We start from the raw sequence: 26,015 nt of genomic DNA on the forward strand, positions 1-26,015 counted from the left end.
CCGTAAGGAACTTCGTTCCAAAAACATATTGATATTTCGCTGTGTTATTTCTCATAAATATTTTTTTTATGACACCATTTGTACCATGTACATATATATGTTAAATATTATCATTTTTTTGCACTTTAATTTTTTTTCGTTTTTTTTTTTATCAATTTTTTGTCTAAAAATCAACTTTAAGTTAACTTTTAATAATCATGTTAGTTAATAAGAAGAATAACATTTTTTTATGTATACGTAATTTTCAAAAATAAATATATATTAATTTTCTATATGACATTAAGTTCTACCCCAAAACTACAAATAGCTTTGACAGCCCTACCAAAACCCTACTATGAAGTTGGGTAAGAATGAAGAGATTGTGAAGTTAAAACGAACGTTTAATTAATCCATTGCTCAATAACAATCGATCTTTTTTATTTTTTAAACCAAGATTAAACCAAGGCTATTTATGAAAAAGGTGATATTCGTTTGATACTTATTTACGTAATAGGTACAGCATAATTCACGTAGAAATGCTTCTAACATAATGTTACTTTTTTTATGTAACTAGATTGGCAAGCAAGCGTACAGCTCACCTGATGGTAAGCGATTGCCGTAGCCCCCATCCCCAGTTCCCCCCAGGACCTCTGGTCACCTTACTCACCAACAAAAACAAAACACTGCTTGAAAACATGTTATTTAGCTGTGATCTCCTGTAAGGTCGAGTTATTTCTCCAGTCGGGCTGCTCCATATTTTGAGCAGGAAATTTCCGTTGTACCCTACCACAGTTAAAATTACTTGACAGTATTTAAATGTATACTATAAGTAGTAGAAAAGTAGACTTAGCTCGTTTTTTAAAACCTGCTTTGGAAGAGTTTACGTTTGGATCAAATGTTGCCCATGGAAATAACAAACGTCAAATAGAATAGTTCCAACTGCTGACTTTGAAATACACAGGCCGAAGACGGGCTGCAGCGTCTTCGGTGCGACAAAGCCAGCGCTGCCCAGCGTTGTGACTATGGGCAACACACATGAGTTGGCACCATTTTTGGCGCGAACTTGTGGACGTCTATGTCCAAATGTAGGCTGTATTAGGCTGAAGTGTGTGAGTGATAATGAATAAATAGAATCTTCCATATACGAGGATCTAATCATTGTTTGGATAAAAGATAGGATATTAAAATCAGCGATATAAGAAAATATCCTCAATTTCCAACAACCACAATTTTATAAATAAAAAGCTTTATAGATAGTGAGTCTAAAGTACGCTGCCTGTAATTAACGACGTAACTTTTATGATTAATTGATATATATACTTATATATGAGTTCTTATGGGTAAAGCAGCGAGATAAATTTAGTGTAATCAATGGAAAGTTATCTACCTGCTAGTATGTTTTACGACGCAGTAGAAGACGGCTGCAAACACGCTATGAGTTCCCGTTAAACGAACACTTTCACTAATATATTCCCTTATTACTAGGTCTTAGAAACTTAGACTTTCTTTTTCAAGTCTTAGTCTTCTTACAAGACAAAACAAAGTATTAGACTTTCATTCAAATAAGCAACCCCAACTAACCTAATACTGGGGATGGTCTTTTCAGAGTATTATGTGTAACGAGTAATTGACTATCGAGCTTGTATAGTTGTGTAAAAAGTTTAACTAACGCTGACGATAGTGCGTTCAGTACCAGTTCAAAGCAGACATTTGTATTTATTCAGATATCTGGTCTGTGTCTCTGCTTATGGGGTCTCATCATCACAGTCGCATGAGGTGAAGCTGTTGTCAATGGTTTATTTTTGGTGGCGAAATTATTCATACAGTCAGGATATATGGCTGATGGCTATATGGCTGATTAAGTTCTAACGCTTCCTTATGTCGAGACGAAACCTAGCAGTGGCTGTAGATTTGTCATTGTTGTTCTTGCTGGTTTTTATTTCCAAGTGTTTATTAGTCGTATCCACGAACGGAGTGTTGCTTACAATATAATCATGAAAAAAATGTACGTATGTTACTGGATAATTGATAATATTAGCAACTATTATTGCCAAAAATAAATAAATACATATCTGTTAAAACTATACTTAAATCTAACCTTCATTGAAAACAAAATTATATATATTTCATATACAACAACAGTACAAAGAACATTGATTATATCAAATATTTTGTCAGAATAGAACCTGCTCCAACCCGATGGTACACAAAGATAAAATACATTACACAAACAATATCGAAATATTACAAGTAATTTGGCAGTTACTCGATACAATCGATAGTGTAATAAGAATAATTGTGTTATGACTATGGATGTTTTAAATCTCGACTCCGTTTTACCTTCTATGTATACGTCACTATTGATAGCAAAGAGTTTAACTCTTTAAGGATATAATAATAAAGCAAACCCCTTTTCAAATAGCCCGATTTCGACTAGCCCGTTGGCGCAGTTTGTAGTGACCCTGCTTTCTCTTCCACGGGTTGCAGGTTCGATTTCAGCATCATATCCTACTGGGTGTAATATTTGTAATTATATATGTATTATATGTATGTATATTAAAAAAAATAACGTATAAGAGTCGTATGTTACCTGTAACACAAGCATTAAGTTGCTTTTCATAGGGACAGACGACCATGTGTGTACGTTATAAGATATCTATTTATTTATATTTAGAAATTAATTTTATAAAATAATAATAATAATAATACGTATATTATACTTGCATTCAAGCGATATCTCCATACATGAAAGATATTTAGGGAAAACTAATTATCTGGTATTTTACGAGAATAGTGAAAACCAAAACACTTTTTATTTTTATTTTAAACCACTTTAAAAAAAGGAGGAGGTTCTCAATTCGACTGTCATTAGTTATTACAGCCTATACAGTCCACTGCTGGACATAGGCCTCCACAAGTTTACGCCAGAAATTACGTGAACTCATGTGTTATGCCCATAGTCACCACGCTGGGCAGGCGCGTTGGTGACCGCAGTACTGGCTTTGTCGCACCGAAGACGCTGCTGCCCGTCTTCGGCCTGTGTATTTCAAAACCAGCAGTTGGATGGTTATCCCGCCACCGGTCGGCTTTTTAAGTTCCAAGGTGGTAGCGGAACTGTGTTATCCCTTAGTCGCCTCTCACGGCACCCACGGGAAGAGAGGGGGTGGCTATAATATTTAGTACCGTAGCCACACAGTACTTATTAGTTCACAGTTCGACTGTATTTTTATGTATTTTATTGTATTACTTTTGACTGGGTGTAACGAGTGGATAGTGCTAGGCATGTTGTCCCATTTTAATTATTCGTATTTAATCGACAGTTTTGCCGACTACCTATGTCGCTACTTATCAATCTTAATTGAAGTCGTTTTTTTTTTTAGTTTTCGAGCAACACATTTATTGTACGTTTGTCTTTTTACGCGTTGCCTGTTTTGTTTTTTTTTGCGCAAAATTTGCTTCACAAAATTATAGGAAACTCTAAATTAACCGTGGTGTAGTTATTATCTTGACACCTAGAGAAACAGATAATATTAACAATTCTCTATTAACAATTGTAATAAAATCATAATAAAGTAGTTTTATATACACATTTTCCGCTGACATTTAGAAACTTATAGTAATTCTTCCGTGCTTAACATTTTCCTAAAATAAGAGGAAGCGATTATTTCTTTTATTTTAACACTATTTTAAATCAATTATCAATTCATATCTGTTAGGTAATTGAACTGATTCTTATTACCTGAATTGCATTTCGATTTACTTCATCGATAACATTTGATTTATATTTATACTTTCTGCTTCGGTTCCATGAGTTGTAGCGCAATATATTAGCATAGGTAATTTTAGCCTCAATAAACAGGTCAAACCGATTCTTTATTTTGTTATTATTGTAACGTTTTGTTAGCGCATCGGTCTCAGCAAGTAGATGTTTCGCTTTGTCGCGGTTTCAATTATCGCTCATCATTTTTTATCCTAGTATGGTGACAAAGAATCTTACAATTTACGTACTCACCACAGTCTTAAGCAGGATATTTTCTGGTATACTTTACCTCTATGGATCTTTTTGGATAACTCATACATATCTTTTTCATAGTCTGGCGTTTGTGTTCATGTGGTTTATTTTACTGATCCTCCGACAAAGAATTGTCATCCTACTGGGAGTCTTTGAGGACACAATATTTTATTATCTTCTATATATATATATATATATAAATTTCGTGTCACGATGTATGTTAACGATAAACTCTGAAACTACTGAACCAATTTTTATCAAATTTTGTAAGCATTAGTAATTTGGACCAACTTGGGAGATAGGGTAGTTTTTATCTCAATTGAACTAGGTAGGTGGTGCTGCTATCAAATTTTGGTAGCTGTTTTCCGGCCAGGACAACGTCTGCTGGGTCCGCTAGTAATAATATATGTAGCAGCGTTTCATACGACTTAAACATAGTGACCATCTAAGTGATTTAAGAACACTAATACATATATATTAGTGTATAATTATTAGTGTGCAACACTCGATCCTATTATACATAATGTAATCAAGTAACCGATCAATTAGACGTGCATACACATTAAGCACATTAACATCAATGAGCACGATTGTATGTAAGCAGCGATTTCTGTAGTAGAAAGTGCATTTGAATTGCAACATTTTGACTGGAACATTCCAGCGCCTATGGGTGTGGAACTATACTTTTATAATGCTTATCAATTTAGAGTTTCATACTAAGTCTGGCCAAGACACAAGAAAATATCATAGCATCTTTAAGCCCATAAAAGACCTTTAATAAAGTTTGATTAAAGATGCTGTGTATCCTTTGCAAAAACATATACATAGACAATATACCTCTTATATTTATTGAAGCCAGCTTTGTTCTAACTATCGTCAGACATCGTTTGGATGAACAGTGGGATAATCGAGCAAAGAAACTACATCGCAAATAGCATAACCATCGTTTTAATGATTTTCACAAATTTCTTCTTAATTGTGCGTCAGTGCTGCCAGCCTTTGGACGAAGCGCCTGACCTCCTTTTTCGTGTAGTACTAATGACTGTCTCCTACATGTTTATACAGTGTTGACATGAATGATATAATATTTATTGGAATTTCCCACTTGTTAAATATATGGGTAATTAAAGTTTTAATGATTTTCACAAATGACTTACCTAAGCGCAAATTTTTATCCATTTATTATTTACTGTCGTGTAACATGTTATAAAACTATTTTTAAATTAAAAATTACGTATTAATCTAATTTTTAAAAATATTTTGATCAAAAATTATTTACTTCTAGATCTTTCCCTTTAACTTGTAGCTTATCAATCATAACGACTCACTTTTTTTTAAAGCGCTTAAAACATTTATAATTAAAATGTTCTGATAATAATAATACATTTTTTTTTATGTCACTAAGTCGGCAAACAAGCGTACGGCTCACCTGATGGTAAGCGATTACCGTAGCTTATAGACACCTGCAACACCAGAAGCATCGCAAGCGCGTTGCCGACCCAATCCCCAATCCCCCCAGGAGCTCTGGTCACCTTACTCACCAACAGGAACACAATACTGCTTGAAAACAGTATTATTTAGCTGTGATCTTCTGTAAGGTCGAGGTACTACCCCAGTTGGGCTGCTCCATATTTTGAGCAGGAAATTCCTGCTGAATTCCTCCCTCAGTTACGATACACATATACATACATAGAATAGAGACAGACATATAATAAACACGTCATTCACAAGTGTACACACTTCGAGGAGTGTTTTGTTGACCATTAGATATTGGAAACCACAAAAAACTTACTTTTTGATCAATTATTATAAAATAAAAAATCTTATAAATAACAAAAAATCATTACCAATAATTCGGTATTCAATCTTTGATATTACATTATTTTACTAATAATGACAAGACCACTCTATGTTGTGACCACATTATATTGTGTTTCTTTTTATTTTATTATGATATACGAAAGCTTAAGTTCAACACGGACATTCGATACTATTAATAACAGCACAGTTTCACATGAAACGACCCACAAAAACATAACTTCACATTATTATCAAGCCACGAGTCTCACTCTACTTTTTGTATTAGCTTCTTGATCCAAATCTAATTAATCAGAATCGAAATTGGGCAAGAAGGAATTATACTAGGGTTATCAAAATCAACTTACCTATTAGGATAAATATACTTATTTTACACATTCAAAATCAAAAGTTACTTTATGTAAGGAGGCTTCAAAAGAACTTTTCAGTCCTCAAACAAACACACAACTTACTACATTTACAAATCAAAGTTATATTAGGTTTAATTATTAGTGTGGTTAAAAATGAAGCTACCAGCGATTCTGAATGTATATACTGCAGAGAAGAATCGGTAAGAATCTGCAGTTACTCTTTAAAATAAATGTGTTTTGTTATAAAATTTTAGTAAATTCGTTTAATTATCATCTAAATTTGTCAATATATTATTCTCTGATTTATCTTTATTTTCTTTGTTTTTCGTGTATTTCTATTTCGAATTTTAGTACTTAAGATAGTCATTACAATGAAAAACAATATGGTAGACATTCGAATGAAAATATCAAATGAAAAACATTTTTGTATGAAAATATATATAATATAAGAAATGTTGCCAACCCTATCACTAACCTTGATAATATAACGTTGGAGAATGTCCAGTGAGAGTGAACTCGCTCACGATCAGGATGATTCGATACAAAATTGCATATTATTCATCTCTCGATGGGTCATTTGATAACAACTCGATCATTCGTTCACTGGGTTTTAGGAACAGAGCCGACAGTGATGTTACTGATATCGATAAACTTGAAAAACAAATCGATAAAAAGAGTGACGCTACTACTATTATAGATAAAAATCTATGGAATCTATTTTTCATTAAATAGATTCCATTTTTAGATTTTTATCTATTAATATGAAATAATTGCCTAGTAATTTTTGATTTTTAATTCCTAATAGTTTTTTAATAGTAGTTAATCTAAATCAATCTATTAAGCCGTTCATTAAATATCTAGATTGTATTTTTTATTTATTTATCAATAAAATAATGTAACAAAAACGTGTGAACCGGTATTTCGCTCGTTTCAAAAACAATATCTGCAATCAAATTCCTATCAAAATATGGTCTGTATAGGTCAATATCGCTACCAAGCCGCAAATTATACACTCAAGGTTATCGTGAAAGGTCAATAATACTATCCGTTCCTTTGTTGCAGGTTGGCCTACAAAACTTATGGTGGAATATGACGTTGGGCTGAATACCGAATTGAAAAATAAAAAAAGGTTGAAAAAATGATGCGGATTTTGGCGCGCAGTTGATAATGTGTCTTTGTTTGTAAGAAAAACAAAATGGCGAATAAAGTTAAGAACAATCATTACGTGGCGACACACCGTTCAGGGGTCGACTCGCCTTCTTCTGGGGGTTATTTACATCGGCCAAGAGACGAAAATGACAGCCACCGAGCGCCCTCTGAAAGGACGCTTTCTGAATATACGGTAAGTGAAAAAAACTTTTTTCGAGGACTATTATAATCACAAAAAAAAACCTTAAAAGTTTATACTTCGTTAAAATTCTTTAGGTTCTCGAATTGTGTATTGAAATTTTCTATAAAATCGATTTTACAAATAATTTTAAACTATTTTTGTACTTTTGTTGTTATTGCCCGACAAGGTATGTAACAATCTTTATATTAATGGGAACGTTTGTTTAAAAGTGTCTAAATACTCGTATTATTTAATAAATATGTAGATCATAATATGACCTGCTCAAAGTACCAATGCTTATTAATTGATTACTAAATAACTATGCTAATAACTAACAATATATTTATTATTGAAGTAAACAAATTCAGTTAGACCAAAACGTATTAATAATCCAACGCTAAATACAAGTTTCTACTACAATCATTTGATGATAAATTAGTGTTTTTGCTTGCAAACGAAAAAATCGACTTTAATTACATCGACAAGTAATACAACGTAAGTAGATGAAAAAAAATCAACAAACGTACTAGTCGTCACTACGATTTTCGAGGATTCCCTCGATTTCTTTGGGATTTCATCATCAAATCTTGGTTTCCTTATCATCGTACCACACTTGGGATATCTCCTTTCCGACAAACAAAGAATTATCAAAATCGATTCACAAACGACGAAGTTAAGTACGAACATACATTAAAAAAAAATATTCGAATTGAGTAACCTCGTCCTTTTTTGAAGTCGGTTCATTGTACATTAGCTAAGATTATAAAACAAATCGATGATAGTTGAAGTACCGTAGCGCATACTTGAAAAAAAATATTTAAAAAAAATATAACACGATTGAACGCACGCGTTTATCACGCAATAACGTAAGCACGAAAAAACAATTCCGAAAAATACTATAATTGAAATTTGTAATTAATAAAATACACACGTAACCCTGAAATAGTTTATAAATTATTTGTTGTACAAATGTGGAAACATCGCCGTAAATTAGTTTATAAATAAATAAATGCAAGTGTTTATTGATACGGAAATATTTACGTTAAATGTGTGATAATTTTTTTTTTTTTTTGGTTCATTGGTTACTACTAAATAGCATTGTCATAAACCTGCGTGGTTTTTTAATGCTATTTATAATAAATAAATAGAGTATTGTTTATTTGATAAATAATTAAAAAAAAATCAAAAGTACTAATACGCCAGTCCAGACAAGTTGACATCAAAGTCCGGTTGACAACTAAACCTTGATGATCACTGGTGGCTATCAAGATAGCCAGGTCTGCACTATAGCCACATCACGTATCTTAAGTATATTAAAAGAACTTTTAATGTCGAAACTTCAGTTTTTAAGAAAAAATAAATCACTGAACCGTCATTTTAACAACTGGTTTATATAAATTAATTGTAGTTAAGTGAAGATACCACCGATTCAGAATGTTGATTCTGCAGAAAAAAATCGGAAAGAAACTTCGCAGTTACTCTTTATAAAATCTGTCTTTTGTAATACGTTTAGTTAAATATATATTGCATGAAATAAAGCATCACTAAAACACGCATCTTTATCAATAGCACGATCTTGACCCGAATCGTTTTAGCTAATAAATTCTTTATTTATTTAGAAATAATAATATGTATAGTATAAATAGCCGTAATATCAAATTCTACCATCACGCATCTCTAGCTCTCAGCTGATTTCACGAGTCCAAATTTTGGTGCCAATAGAATCGCAAACTGTCTAAATACAAACAAATTTATATTTAACAATAAACGTAAAAACAGCGACGGTGGTTCCATTTGTGTTCCGAAGCATTGACGCAAAGTCATTTCCTTTACATAAATCCGTGCCTCCTTAATGTGTTCGTATAATTAAATTAATTCCATCGGCCTGGCCCATTGATTTATCGATGACTATCGTGGGAATCTTGGCATAAAAATCACGGCAGTCGCTTCAGTCTGTAGTCTTTAGACAATTATCTTTAAAACCGTCGATTCATAATATCGATACTTTTTTAAAATCCGTGGAAAATGTACATAAAGAAATATGTATGAAAAATATCATAACGGTAACGTAAAAATTATCATCATTTTTCTAATTAAAGTTGAAATAACAGAGGAAACAACAAACGACGCAATACGGCACAAACATTAAACCATGTCGATTTATTTCGGCCACACATCAAACGCATTTGAAAGCGATTAAAATGGCATGAAAACACATAACAGCTGGAATGTTGAGCTCATATCGACACATTGACGATTTAATGATGAATTGATAGACAGACGATAGCGATTTTTCTGGAAAATTTAAGAACACTTATTAAAGAAAATATTTGTATTTTGGATAAAATAATTATATTTTGATTTATTAGGAAAAAACATAAATGTTTACTCTAACTAAAACACAGGTAAGAAACAAAAACTAAAAATAAGGAATCAAAATTTTAAGTAATTCTGAAAAAGGACATGACGTTTCTAATTTTAACGACAATCCCAAAAGTTAAAATATTGTGCTTTAGTCTTTATGTGCCAATGAAACATTCCTAAGCAAAATACACTACTTGATGATACACGGCTCGTTAGTCCTCATAAATGTGTTTCTAATCAGTACTTATATTACTTATTGTTTTTTTTTTATGATATAGCTCATTTAGAATTACGTGATAATACGCGAAGTGATTAATACGTGAAGCAAAAGTTTGTACCCCTTTTTACGAAAATTACGCGGACGGAGGAGTATGAAATTTCGCACACTTATAGTTTATATAGAGAAGGAGTGCAGAATGCTAACATTTTTTTACAATTATGCATAAAAATATATTAAATCAATACAAAAAACATAAAACACACTACCATGTATTTGACACACACATGCATATTATACTCGTACTATTTTGTTGATTGTCAGTCTGAAGTCAAATTGAAAAATTAAAAAAAAAAAATGGTTCTTTATTTTCATTATATTTTGGTTTTTAGTAATTTAAATTTTTAATTATTGTCAAATTTCGACCGCTGGGCGACCACTGGTATATAAATCTATCCTAAATATTAATCATAGAAAAGGCATTTACAAATTTCTTAATCTTTTTTGTATTATTTTACAAAAAGGTATAGTCCTATGTAAATTACAAACCGAATACAGTTTTTAGAACCTTACGTTGATCTAATGATTTAAACATTTAAGAAAGATTTATTTCCTGCGCCTGTACTAATCGGATAATTTTTTTAAATAAGCCCATATTAAAGAATACTTTGCTACATTACTTGACTATTTAACTTTTTTTAACAAGCCATATCCTACTCAAATCTAAATAACATTCAAAGCATCAATAATAAGTAATGTACTGTATTTCTTCATCATAGCTTAGTATACCTATTTTTTTTTTAATATGGTTGTCTTATAAACAACGAATCTCATTTGAAATTCTAGGTTATGTACCCTTCTCGAAGTTGTTCAGGATTATGTCTACCTTTTTTTTATATAAATAGGTTGGCAAACGAGCGTACGGCTCACCTGATGCCTAAACGTCTGCAACACTACAAGCATCGTAAGCGCGCTGCCGACCCTACCCTTAAACCTCCCAGGAGCTCTGGTCACCTTACTCACCAACAGAAACACAACACTGCTTGAGAGTATTATTTAGCTGTGATCTTCTGTAAGGTCGAGTTATTTCTCCAGTCGGGCTGCTCCATATTTTGAGCAGGAAATTTCCTGCTGTACCCTATCTCGGTTAATAAACCTAGACCATACCATTTAACCAGACCGAAACAACTTCGAGAAGGAAGCCGATAGGAGTATTCGGGTAAGCTCGGCGGCGTTGTCAGACTTCGTCGACTCTCCTCTTCGAAGATTCCGCAATGGCTGAATACAAAATCACGAACACAAGACTTGGATTTTTCTTTGCTTTTGTTCTATTCAATTTATTACAATCGTTTGAGTTATTATTCATTTTTATTTAAACAGATGTAATGATTCTACAAAGAGAAAGAGGCATGTGCCCAGTAGTGAGATGTTGATATTTAACTGAGGTAGTTAGTTAAATTTAACTGAGGTAGGGCACAGCAGGAATTTCCTGCTCAAAATATGGAGCAGCCCGACTGGGGTAGTACCTCGATACTACCCCAGTGGGGTAGTATCTTACAGAAGATCACAGCTAAATAATACTGGTTTCAAGCAGTATTGTGTTCCTGTTGGTGAGTAAGGTGACCAGAGCTCCTGGGGGGATTGGGAATTGGGTCGGCAACGCGCTTGCGATGCTTCTGGTGTTGCAGGCGTCTATAAGCTACGGTAATTGCTTACCATCAGGTGAGCCGTACGCTTGTTTGCCGACCTAGTGACATAAAAAAAAATTCTAGAACAAAATCGATTATCGCGTATGACACACACCAAACACAAAATCAACACACAGCGAACACGTCGATATTTGTATTGTTGTCCGTGTTGCCCCTATTCCGAGTCGTAACAACGTTTATTGCAAATGAAGCGGTTATAACCCGTCCTATTACGAATCGAGTTCAATTAATTCGGATTTTGATTTAATATTTTTTGGCACAACAACTTGGCACTCAACGATGTATTTAAAAATTATTAGCTTGTTTTGTACTTGTAGATTAAAAAAGCATTATGCGTTGCGAGTACAAATTAATTTTGAGCGTAGATAACTTATAAAACTAGCGACGTTTTAGGTAATAATGTGTAAATGTGCTCGTATTATGACAAAAAAGAGATTAGTTTGCTTTGTCTATTCACCCTACACTTTGAAATTAGCCGATTATGCGTGCTGCGAGTCATAAGAATCTGCAAATCAACCTTAACACAAATGAAAGTTAAGGAAACGATAGCAGTTATTTTTAATTTTTAAATTAGTAATAATAGAATCACAATTTGTTTTTAGGCGATAAACGAGCGAACACGTACGCCATCTGGTGGTGAACACAGGAACGGCCGAAGACACCACAACAATGGATCACCTCGAGACTCCGGCTCAGAAGTCTATGTCACTAGCGCCGCCTACAGACCTCCATCCGAAATTAGGTAAGCTAGTATTTTAACATTTGCCAAGATATATACTTAGGTGGACGTAAACTAGACCAAACCTAATAAAAGGTAAATGGTAAATACTTTGTCAGGCTTGCTAAAGTTGCTCCGAGAACATGTGGGCCTCATACTGAGACTAAATTGTATGTACGTACTTCAATAGGAAAACAGTCCAAGCCTGAACTTATAAAGTATCATCTATGACATGGTAAATTCTAGCTAAAGTTAGTGTTATGGGACATTATTTACAAAATAGGCTTGATTGCGACCACACCAGTTGAAAGAGCTATTTTTTTTTTATAAAACTTAGAAAATAGGACTTATTGGAAAGACAGAAATCGGTAAGACCTACACAAAATTCAAGAATCAGAAAAGAGGCAATCACTTCCTACTTATCTGTGTGATCAAAACACAGAAACGTACAGCAACAAATAGTCCGGTGAAAGAAACGACTTATCTCCAAATAGGAAAAAACTGTGATTTTCATACAATTCCTACATACATTCATAGATATTTATTAAATTAGTTAACTAATAGCCTTATAAATTCATGTCAATCCTTGTCATACCTTGGACCTTAAACAAACTTAAACAACTAAAATTGTTATAACGAGCTAGCTTTGAAACATCATATTATGTATAATATATTGTGACAGTGTCTAATACTAAAATAGCTATTTCTGATACGCTATGTAATTAAATGAAATTATTAATATAATAATAAAACCATATATGACTTTTCCAGGTTAACAAATAATCTAAATCAACGTGGCAGACACATCACCAAAAAAAATTCAAATTATAGAACTAATTAATATTCGTCAATCAAATGTTTATGTGACTGACTTATCGATACATAAATAAAAATGAATGTTGCTAAGTGATATGCATAATTCGAGAACGGTTTGACCAATTCGGCAAATTATTATTATTATTTTTTGTTTCTTAAGGCCCACGGAAGGTTTTAATACTAAAAAAATTGAATTTTCACTATTAACTTTTGACAGAACGAAGCCTGTCCGGGCAGCTAGTTTACAAATAAATTTAATTATTATTGATATACAATTACATGTCTCTGTTTGATCCAATTCTGATTTTTTTTTAAATAAATATACATATAGGTTTTTAAACTGCATTAAAGATGGTTGGCACTTATTATGTTTTTGCTTTACTAGTACTGAAACATTTTTAGACGTACAATGTAATTTTAAACCATACTAATTATTTTAAAATTAATTAATTTAAATAAACTTTAGCACTTTTTGAGTCGGAAAAAATTCAAAAGTAAAACATTTCATAATAAAATAAATATATACAGAAATTTCAATGATAAACCGTTGGAATAGAAGCTGTCTTCACCACTACGTTACATCTGCTCACATCCTTCAACAATTCCTCTAATTGAAGCCGTCAGATCACATAACGACTTGATTTATCGAAAATATTATCATAAAGCCATCAAATCAAATATAAATGTTGTTTTAATATGCATCTCATATTCATCTCAATATTATATTCCAAATAATTCTGATATTTATTAAATTAAAAAGCAAAATATACGACTATAAGAATATCTAATATAATAATTTGATAGTTTTTTTCAAGATCTCAAGGTTATGATATTTTAATTACAAACTTTATATAGAAACAATATACAATTGCTATGGATAATTTAGCTATTCTTTGAACGTGCATTTATTATTCTCATACTAAATCACTATATATAGAAAATATATATTGCTTCTATACGTAGTAATCATCTTCCTTTATTAAAAATCGATATCGACACACATAGATAATAATTGCGATAATTTATTTTACAAAGCATTATATCAACATTGTTTGATGTTATGTATGCTAATTATAATGAATAAAAAAACGCAACGTTTCAAACGCTGGTACAAGTATGTTTCATATTAAACAAAACTATTACATTAAACGCCAAGTTTGATGGAAAATTACCCATAGAGAGAGCAATGGGTACAACGGTGCTCATCCACGTGCAAGTTGTGCATGAAATCAACTCGATTACCTATATTGTTGTAACGGGAGTTTAAGATAACACTGAGTAATATCACTATTATGCTGTTTGTACATAAGATATTGCGTATCAGACTTGATAGAGAATGTTTAACTCGACTGGGAAATTACTACACATACGGATACGGTCATTCGAAATGTATAGTGTTCATAATACAACTAAAAAGTTTTTTTCGATGCGCTGGACACAACAACTACTAATCCGATTAATAAACTCTTTACATTAGGTAGACTGTTCATAATAGTATTAGGCCATATTACTTCACACTACAAATTTGAGCAGCACAGCAGTAAGAATAAGTATATGTGAATGTAATCGTGCAGGTCTCTCCCAAGCTCGTGATGTGAGGCACGAATTTATTTAAAGTTTTTCAATTAATCGGCGTCATGCAAATCGCTTGGCTTATACTAAATAATTTGAATTATTTAATAAAGCAAACACCATTATGTAAAAAGTTTTCATTTAGTCAATCAAATTGACAACCAAAACCACGACAAAAATTATAATTATCAAGAAAATTTGATAGATCATTTTCAAAGCGATTTTTGAATTTTCAATATTTCTAGTATATTAAGTTACTAGCTGTGTGGCTACGGCAATAAAGAACATAGCCGCCCCCTCTCTTCCCGTGGGTGTCGTATGAAGCGACTAAGAGATAACACAGTTTCACTACCACATTGGAACTCATAAAACCGACCGATGGCGGGATAACCATCCAACTGCTGGCTTTGAAATACACAGGCCGAAGACGGGCAGCAGTGTCTTCGGTGCAACAAAGCCAGCCCTGCGGTCTCCAACTCGTGGCCCGGCGTGGTGACAACACACATGAGTTCATGTTATTTTTGGCATAAACTTGTGGAGGCCTGTGTCCAGCAGTGGACTGTATAGGCTGCAATGATGATGATTCACTTAGATAATCATATCAACCCATCAATTCTAGCTGTCTAGGAAACATGGTTAAGACCTGGCTCTTGCTTCAGAGTTCCCAGTTATGCATGTTTCCGGGATGACAGAAATGATGGCCATGGTGGAGCTGTTTTATTCGTCTCCAGTAAATGTATAATTATATTGTCATATCTCTCTACCTGTACTTGTACTTGTGGAGGCCTATGTCCAGCATTGGACTGCGATAGGCTGAAGTGATGTGATTTTTACACACACTGTTACTCTATAATAACTACTGAAGAGAATTTATATATATATATGTATATATTCATACAAAAGCCAGTAACTGAAAATTAAGTTGTTTTGTTTTTAAGAATCTATCTATTTTAATAAGTACTATTTAAAATTATACATACAAATAAAAAAATAGCACAAAAGAATCTTATTATGAATACATCAGATTTGTTAAATCGCTCAATTCTGTACTATAATGACTTAAAGTAAAATATTACATGGAACGCTTGATTTATCGCCATACCCTATAATACAATTTATAACTCAAATGTATCGCTAATCGGGATACCATGGATCTAGGTCAAATCGTCAAACGGTACTTGCATTGTGTCGCGGATGCTGTAGAACTCCAATCTCTAGATATATCTATGCTGGATGTTTTTGTATCGTTTTCTCTTATTGGACACCTTTGAAGATCTATTTTTGACTCAAAAATAATGCGTTTTTGTGCAATACTTTTATTAATAACATGAAAAGGTTTAAAAGAATGGATTGCTAAGTTAATTTTTACAATGATTTTTATCTTTTGCACTCTATAAGCCCAAAAAGAATTCGTGACATGAAAACGCACAAAAGATAATTACACAAACGCTCAGAATTCATATTTGTATGACCTTTAAAATTATTTTGTTTGGGTTTAGTATCTAGTAAAGGCTTGAACTTTAAAAAAAGTAGGCTACTTTTTTAGGATAATAATTATGTTTGCTCGCAAACGAAAAAAAACCGACTTCAATCACATCGACGAGTAATACAACGTAGATCGACGAAAAAATAGTCAAGTAACTACGCGTTATCAAAGATTACTCAAAAAGTAAATATCAGATCTCGATAAAATTTATATGTGACCACACGATAAACATCAGCTTTCGATTAAATCAAAAATTATCAAAATCGGTACACCCAGTAAAAAGTTAATGCGGATTTTCGAAAGTTTCCCTTGATTTCTCTGGGATTCCATCATCAGATCCTGGTTTCCTTACCATGGTACCAATTTAGAGATATCCTCTTTCCAACAAAAAAAGAATTATCAAAATCGGTACATCCAGTAGAAAGTTATGTGGTATAATACAACGTAGGTCGACGAAAAAAGCGTCAAGTAAAAACGCATTATTAGATATAACTCAAAAAGTAGTTGTTAGATCTCAAATAAATTTAAATGAGACCAATTGACACACACCACCTTTCGATTAAAACAAAATTTGTTGAAATCGGTCCGTCCGGTCAAAAGTTCTGATGTAACATACATAAAAAAAAAAAATACAGTCGAATTGAGAACCTCCTCCTTTTTTGGAAGTAGGTTAAAAATGTGATCTACGTTATGTTATTTCTTATATTTGAAATAAATTAGATTAACAAAAAAGTCGAAACCATAACTTTCTTACTTTCTATTCACGTCCTTGATGTCAAAGCATGACGATGGACCTTCCATTATGTAATTTCGGCTCCCAGAAACCACGGTTGACTTTTTTTTCGTTCCAGTGTTACGTGACAGCACAATAATTCTTTGTGAAACACCGACGCTCGGGTTTTTCGTCCCTAATTGCAGTCATGGTCATAAATTTTAAAATTACCTTTAATGTCTACGCGTAATTATTTCACAGTAAACCACTTCATTTGACTTGTTGTTAATTAAAAGAAATAATTATAGCCAACTACGATCTTGTCGCGTCCTAAGTTTTAGACGTCTCATTAGTCGGATGCTTTCATAGGAAGCATACAAATTGTGCTAATTTTTGTCTCATACGTTGTCAGTTTAAAATGCAAGTTGATTATTTTGATTGCGATAATCGCGAGTGATAATATTATGTATTGTAGCCATTTTTCTATGTAATAATAAGCTACTAAATATTTATTAAAGGAATTTAAATAAGTTTACTGAAAGATTACTTATCCAAGAATAAATAAATAAATCCCTACCCGAACATCTTGGCCAGTTGTACATAAACAGTTTTTTATTTATTTATTTATTTATTGGAACGAAGTTCCTTACGGCAGGCTTGACATTTGGCTGAGCGACCGAACTGAAAAAATGTGATAATAACCGTAGGAAAAATATATAACGGAAGTGTACGTCACTATCTATCACTATCACGTCTATATCAGTCACACGACTGTATAATATGACGTTTGTTAAACTAAAATATTACTAGTAAACTTTTTTTGTACTATTTATGTAATTTTATACTGTCGACAAAAATAGATAACATTTATTAGACAGATTTTATTAATAGATAACATTTATTCAATAGACACATGTTTGGTATTTCACTTAATAGTTTGAATTTTGTTTGATATATTTTATTTTACGGTATTTGTTATTTTCTAAAATACTAAATTTCCTAAATACTTTTATGTACTTAATAAATAACACACACAATCAACAAAATTAAAAAAATCAAGAACTAGAAAATATATATAAAATTCAACATTTTTTTTTTCAAATTGTGTTGCTTCTATACTATCCGAAGGAACTTCGTTCCTACCTGGTGTCCCATGACACCACATATTTTTCATACTTTATTGTACACCACAACTACATTTTAAACAATAAACACATTTAAAAAACATTTACAGACTGTGAAGTACAATGGCTTATGGCTATTTAGCCATTTCTTCCAGACAATCCATATACCCAAGTTAAGGCCAATACGAATAAGGCTAAAAATTTGAAGATTATTACTTTTAATTCAATAACCATAGTAGCATAAGATAAAATACAAAATAATCCTAATAAAAACAGACAGGTCAACGATAGCCTCCTAACTTACCTACTTGGAAAATACGAAATATGCTTCAAAACTAAGTCGAAAGAAGGATTATTTTAAAATTATCTATAAATTATTACATTGTAATTCTTATGCAGCCTCCTTACAAATAAAAAGCAATGAATCAAAGCGGTCGATCGTTTATTTTTAATAAAATGCGTTAATGTCTTGACATCTTATTTGTAAACATTTATAGCCCTCTGAATGACTAAGGATTTTATCGTTATTTTTTTCTAATTACATTGAACTTTCTTTTCAAGTTCCCGGACTGTCCACCCCGTACAAAGGAACCAATCAAGGTTTCTATCAAGACGTTAACTTTTTACATGTTTGTTTTATAATAGATGGTGTTGACATTCTTAAGTTAATCGCTTGAAAAAGGTTTTTTTTTTATCGATTATTGTGGAGATGAAAGTATGAACTAAATTATAGCCTTCGAAAGGAGGCTGTTTTATAGCTATAAAAGCTTGTAGAGATTAAGTTCTTTATTTTTTGTTTCTAATTGTAAGTTATACAATTATGATGAAATGATACAATGGAAGTATATCTCGTGCTTGCATACGCATAATCCGGAAAAAGATACTCGAAAACATGAATTTGCCAATATATCCTCTACCTCCATAGTAAAAATTATTTAACCATTTTTGTCCATCAGTCCAAATAAAAGAACGAAAAGAATTGGTTTAAAATATTTTGATACAATACTGATAGTTCTTTTTTTTTTTATTAACGTTTTTAATGTCAACTTTCGCTTGCTAAGATTTTTATCCTCCAATTAAATTTCATTTAATTTTAACAAAAAGACCACTATATTCGAATCAATAAAAACCGATTTGACAAAATTCCTATACAAGTAAAATTTAAAAAAAAACGACAGTACATAACGGGTTTACCTACGTTATATATATGTATATGATTACATACGATCTCTCTACGTGTGGAAAAGTAAGCAACCTCTTTTGACAACCAAATTTTAAATATTGTTTTAAAATTAATATAAGACTTTTCTAATGTCATTTAAATTTTGTATATATAGTCGTAAGTTTTTAAAAATAAAGATATTCCGATCCGATATTTGAATAGCAAAAGTGTTATTTCTCTCCAACTATAAAAATAAGTAGTCTACAGTTAGAATAGTTAGGGACAAAGCCCTTACAACAGATACCTACTTAACCTGTTCTAAGTTACCACACAAATAAAGGAAATAACGAGAAGCTAAATCGTATGTAAACATAAGCATAAGTTACCCGTACTGATGTAATAATTGAGCGACGGTCAGACACATTAGCACCTGCTCTGACCACCAAACTGTCGATAGTTATGTCACACGATCGTGACAACTCGATTCGACCTTGTCTCGGAACTAATCGCTCGGAATCGTGACTCGATTAGTTACGTTTGTTTATTAGCGAGTAAAATTTATAATATACAGTTTATCTTTTATTTTTATTTACATAAATAATTGTACTGGTAAAACTTCTATACGCACGCTTGACTTGGGAAGAAGCTGGTGAATGCGTGACGATAGCGTTACGAAAATTTTGATTGGGCGAGGCGAGCGGAAGTTGAGAGGGAGATATACGTTAATAAAGATAGAAAGAGAGAGTTACGTTTCGTATATTACTGTAGGAGAAGTTTTACTTCAGTCGTGTGGTCTAATGAACACTCATTTTTTTTTCGTTGTACACCACAAATACATTAAAAAAAGCTGAAAGATGTTTTTAGATTATGTAGTGCTCTAGTGTTTTCTAAAGGTTGTCTGGAAGAGATCGCTCTTTAGCGATAAGACCGCCTTTTGTACATTCCTTTTTTGTTATTATTATTATTATTATTTCTCGCTTGTTTCTTTTTCTTTTATGTTATTTGTATTGTCTTTGGTTGTACAATAAAGTATATTTGTATTTGTATTTGTAGTGCAAGTGTTGGGGACCTATGACAAGCAAAAAATGTATGTAGCTATACATCGGTGTATATATATTACACTCAGACTGGGGTGGGAATCGAACCCACAACCCCCGGAGCAGAAAACAGGGCCACTACAAACTGCGCCAATGGACTAGTCTGTAGGAGTATTATATATATCGTATTTATGTAAAACACAAAAAAAAATCCCTATTATTATAAACAAAAACTGTATTTGATCACAAATACCCGATGATTGGAAATGTACAAGAATAGGTTGTTAGATATCTCAACTACGTCTAATAGTCATCATCCGCGGGAAAATTATTCTAATTTAATGTGTTTCTAGATCAACTACAGTAACCTTTATAACGTAGGCTCCAATTGCTCTTTGTAAATACAATAATATAACCTAGAAAATGTGTATCAAAGAGAATAATAAGAACAAAAGTAGAGCTACAAGGTAAAAGAATAACTGATTACACTTAGCGCTGCCATCATCTAAACTGCTAAATCCAATCAGTTGATTTTCTTTCAAGCACACTTCGACAAGATTTTTTTTAACAATGAGTCGATTAACACAAGATTGGTTTTACTCTATTGCGATCTTTCGTTTCATTAGATTTTTAACTAACAGTGACTAAAAGTCATACAACGAAGAAATGTATTAGAATATATTAAAGCTTTAAACTTGTGGACCAGTCCCTTCGTCAGTGTCCACATATCTATCGAGATTAGCAAGACTGTAGAATTAGCAAGTTGGCACTGGGCTGGCCATCTGTGTCGCAGGACCGATGACCGTTGGAGCAGACGGGTCCTGGAGTGGAGACCGCGTCTTGGCAAACGCAGTATGGGACGTCCTGGACCGACGATCTACGTAAGATTGCCGGTACAGGCTGGATGAGGATTGCGGAAAACCGGGTTGTCTGGCGCGAACTTTGGGAGGCCTATGTCCAGCAGTGGACTGCAATAGGCTGAACTGATTCTGAACTAAATGATATTAAAGTTATTATGTAAAGAAACTTCAATGTATATTATAAGTATTAGGTACATGGGCAGCAAACATTCAACGAAATAATTGTTATTAGAAACTTAAGATAAAACTTGTTACAAATAAGATTTATTAGACATTAGTTTCATCTATAAAATATGTAATAAGAGTCGTAATGTTTATATATTTCTATTTCTTCATTGATATCTATTTAAAGGCGTATTTATATCTAAATCCGTCATTATTAATGTTCCGATGTAGAGTCATTAGCCACGTTCGCTTTGAATCCATTTACTACGACTATTTTTAAACTTACACGGTCACTGTGAACACTTGACATACTGTACACAAACAAGAAACCTAACAAACAAAAAAACTATGTTTACTTATGTACGCACGTAAGAAGTTATAATTCATTGGCTAAATTTCATTCATATATGTTAATTGAAATTTCATGTTGCTAACTTCTTCTTCGTTGACTAGCTAACTTCGGTTTTTTTTCGTGACGATGTGCGCGAAATGAGATGATCGTAAAAATTTACGCGCCAAAGAAGTATAACTTGAAAAAGATAAATAAAGAAAAAAATGAAAAGAAAGAACGATAAAATAATAACGAATGTTAATTATGTTTCTAATTCTATAAATGTATGTGTTTGACCATATCAATTTTCTAAGCGTATTTCCTAAATGACTTTTTTTTAATCTTTGATCTTTAATTTCGCTTGTATGATATTTACTTTTATTATAGGAATTAAGCTTTTTTTTTTTTATTACGTAAGTGGCAACAAGCATACGATCCGCCTTACGGTTAGCGTACCGTAGCTTGTGGACGCCTGCAACATCAAGAGCATTTTTAGCACGTAACAGATCCTATCTCCCCGACTCTCCCAAAAACTCCAGCTACTTTACCACACCACAGGAACAAAACACTAATTGAAAGCATAATTATTTAGCTGTCATCTTTTACAAGGTTAGGGTACTTTCCCAGTTGCTCCAAATTCTAAGCAATATATTTCCTGCTGTGCCCAACTCAGGAAATTATTTTTAAAATAAATAATTTTGAAGTTGATAAATAATGAATAGAAGTAATTGTGATTTCGTCCACAGCCGGCAGTCAAGAGCACCGCGCAGTGTCTACTCGTACAGAAGTGCGGTCGCGCCCTCAGTGGCTTCCACTCACCGCTCCAAAGTCTCAAGAAAGGTATGATTAAAGTAATTACATAAAATTCAAGATACAATATACTTTCCTTTTGAAGTTCAATAGCTTTTGAGTTGGGATACTTCTGACAAACAAACACTTTCTTATCACCTGAATATATGTATATTTATATTTAAAATGGTAGTTATATTAAAATCGAAGAGATGACATTTAAAGTACAAATATTTTTCATAACAAATTACATAATTGTTCGGTATTGTATACAAAAATTTTCAGAAATTTTATCTATTGGTACAAACTCGGTAATCTTAAACCACAAACCCCATTTTAATGTAACTTATTTATTTATTCATTTGTATAAAATCGACAGCGCTTTCAAAATACACTTATTTAGACTATCAACATATTGTTTCAATTCATTTTAACGAAGCTATAACCGTCAAAAATCTAATAACCTAACGGCTATAATGTACAATACAGGTAGGTTTTTTTATCGGAGGTAAATATTTTTTTTTTTTAAATCTTAAAAAATTGGAGGTTTTGTCACACAGTGACCACGTCACCTCCATCGTTCTTAACTAAATCAACAACGTCTCTTTAAATATATTAGGACTAATTTATACACACTTCTAGCCTCTTCAGAAGTTGGAGAAGCCAAGATACTGTTGAACACCCCCACATTATTTAAATTATATTCTGGGTACTGCATTTTGTTATTTCTAACTCTAACTTAATTCTGGTTTTGGGAGAAGTGTACTCATGCTCCGTTCCGTTGATGAACCCCCCCCCCCCTACAAACCCCTTTTCCCCCCAACCACATAAATTTCTCGCAGGGATTGTACATGATTACCAACCTAACTAATACATTTCAAAAATATATTTTTTGTGTCATATTGTTATTGTGTTAGTTGTGTCTGTAAGCAGTGTATGTATCTCAAATAAATCTCTTTTAATTTCATTTTCATTGAATTTCAAAAGGCGGGAGTGAAAGTGGACGCAATGGCGGCTCCAAACCCTTTCTGTCCGAACGTGAAGGGCATGTGCTGCCTCATGTTGCTGCTGAACCTCGGCCTCATACTCGTTACGCTGGGCTTCGTCATCGTGCTGCAGTTCTTCGAACCGCTGTTTGTTTGGTGAGAGAAAAATCACAAAATATCACAAGAGGGAGGGGGTCTGTAAGAGCCGTATTTATTTATCGTTGACCGCGAAATTTCCAAACCAAGCAAACAACCAACAAACACCCTACAAAAACTTGTTATTTCTATACCTTTGTGCCTTGCTATCGAGACCACGATACTACGTCGCACTCATAAATTTAATCCGAGCTCGACACATTCAGAACAGAGAATCGAATAAAAACCATTAAAGAATTTATCAATAACGGATTCCCACGTTACAAAAGTGTGTAAACTGTTTCGTAAACCAGATCATAATGCGGTTTACATCCATACATCTCATCCCAACAACGAAAAAGAATTCCAGAACATTAAAAATCAATTTACATTTTAAAATAGTTCGCGCTCAACGGTAAAGGTAATTTGCGACAACAATATGACATTTGTTCAAACGCTTTTGATTTCAGAACGATTCCCACGAACGTTCAGACCGCCGCTAAATTAAAAAAATAATAATGTCTAGTAGCTTAATATATTTTTCTTTTTTAATGTTTTGATATGAATAATTTCGGTTTTCTTAAAACGCCTTTTTGATACCACATTAATAACAAAATTTCTCAAATATTATTTAATTTTAATTGAGGTATAAGCATAAAATTTCCTGCTCAAAATCTGGCGCAGCCCAACTGGGGAAATACATCATCGACCTTACAAATCACAACAGCTAAATAATACTGCTTTGTGGTAAGGTGACCAGAGCTCCAGGGGGGATTGCGGGTAGGATTGGTTTTCCTTCCATCTATTTATTCCATCGATTTTTATTTACTCCTTTTTATGATAAATAGAAAATTTTAGGAAAAAACGACCATGCACATCTACTGGCGACGAAAAAACAATCACTTCGGCCTGTAATATCCCACTGCTGGGCATAGGCCTCTTTCCCCATGTAGGAGAAGGATCAGGGCTTAATCGCCACGCTGCTCCAATGCGGCTGATGACAAAAAACAATAGACATATTTAATCCATATGAGTTCATTTTGATACAAAAATCAGTCAAAGTTACGTATTTATTTCTTTCCAGGATCCTGGGTATAGTCTTCCTTATATTCGGATTCATCACGCTCGTGGGCAGCCTCATATACTGCGTGGTGCTCTGTCGCGAGAACCCATACCCGCGGTACCCCGACGACTTCTACTGGACACATCACTGGTCAAAAACAATCGGCCCCTCCGAAATACACTACAGTGCCAGTGAAAAGCCGTACAGACAAAATGGACACGATCGATACAATAAGTACAACGGCGGTAAATACTCGGATAGGGAAAGTGCTAAAGGCTATTCAGACAGAGAAAGCAAACTAAGCAGGTACTGATTAAAAAAAAAGTAAAATGGCGGTAATCGTTCTGTCAAATTTCGTGATTGACAGACCCGTTATGATAAGAAATTCTTAGAACAGCTTTACTAATTAAGACGTAAAATAAAATATTACTACAGATTTTTCTTTCAAAGGATATTTCTTGTTTAGGATTTTTATGTAACAAGTTGAACTTGCTTTGAGACGATATTGGAGTATTTAGATAATTAGACGTTAATTTGGATATTGGTTTTCAATCAACAGTCTACTTTTTTATATTTATTCATCCCACGGACAATAAATGTGCGCTTCCAATAACTTTTAATTAAAAATAGGCTTTTATACATTATTCCAAATAATTGAAAAAAAAACATTTGATTTATATGTCAAAGAAATATACTAACTGAATCTTGAATGTTATTAAGTGACTAGTTTATTTATAAATTTTATTGTAAATATGAATCTGATTAAAAATGCCATATTAATATACCTGTTATTTAAAAAGTGTAGGAAATATTTTAATTAGATAAAAAACTCCATTAAAAAGTATAATACTAGGAATTTTATCATTAATGTAAACTAAGCAATGTAATACGTATTATGTCAAATATTTCTAATAAACGATTTTATTACTACATGATGTTTTTATCTTTCACCCCACTAATATTGATTAACCCAACAAAGATGTGCCAATTAGTCTGACGAAGGGTAAGCTAAAAAGTGTAAAAAATTGAAGAATTTTGAAAATCGAAGCTGAATTTTAGTGTACTTTCAAAAAATTCAGTGTTCTAAACCTTACTGATTATGATACCCATTAATATATAAAAACGCAATAGTTTTTTCAATGATGAGTTCTATCACTTCTGATAAGATTTTAAACGGTTTTATACTATTCTATAATTACTTGTAAAGTATACATACTAGAATCAAAATTCTTAGAATTTATATTGTAAAACGACACATACCATATCAACTATTAAAATAT

General features: G+C 32.7%; 1 protein-coding gene across 5 annotated transcripts in view; it reads left to right on the forward strand.

Moving 5' to 3' along the window:
- The window catches only part of LOC123659571, a 149,382-nt gene extending 123,717 nt beyond the window's left edge, over positions 1-25,665 (forward strand). For all 5 annotated transcript variants that reach the window (XM_045594776.1, XM_045594778.1, XM_045594779.1 and 2 more), the window contains 5 exons: positions 7,222-7,501; positions 12,382-12,521; positions 22,509-22,602; positions 23,539-23,693; positions 24,757-25,665. In XM_045594776.1, coding sequence (XP_045450732.1) covers positions 7,355-7,501; positions 12,382-12,521; positions 22,509-22,602; positions 23,539-23,693; positions 24,757-25,048 — 828 coding nt within the window. In that variant the 5' untranslated portion in view covers positions 7,222-7,354 and the 3' untranslated portion in view covers positions 25,049-25,665. The remainder of the gene's footprint in view (positions 1-7,221; positions 7,502-12,381; positions 12,522-22,508; positions 22,603-23,538; positions 23,694-24,756) is intronic.
- Positions 25,666-26,015: the final 350 nt, after the last annotated feature.

Source organism: Melitaea cinxia, chromosome 14, assembly GCF_905220565.1.
Source record: "Melitaea cinxia chromosome 14, ilMelCinx1.1, whole genome shotgun sequence".
Lineage (NCBI taxonomy): Eukaryota > Metazoa > Arthropoda > Insecta > Lepidoptera > Nymphalidae > Melitaea > Melitaea cinxia.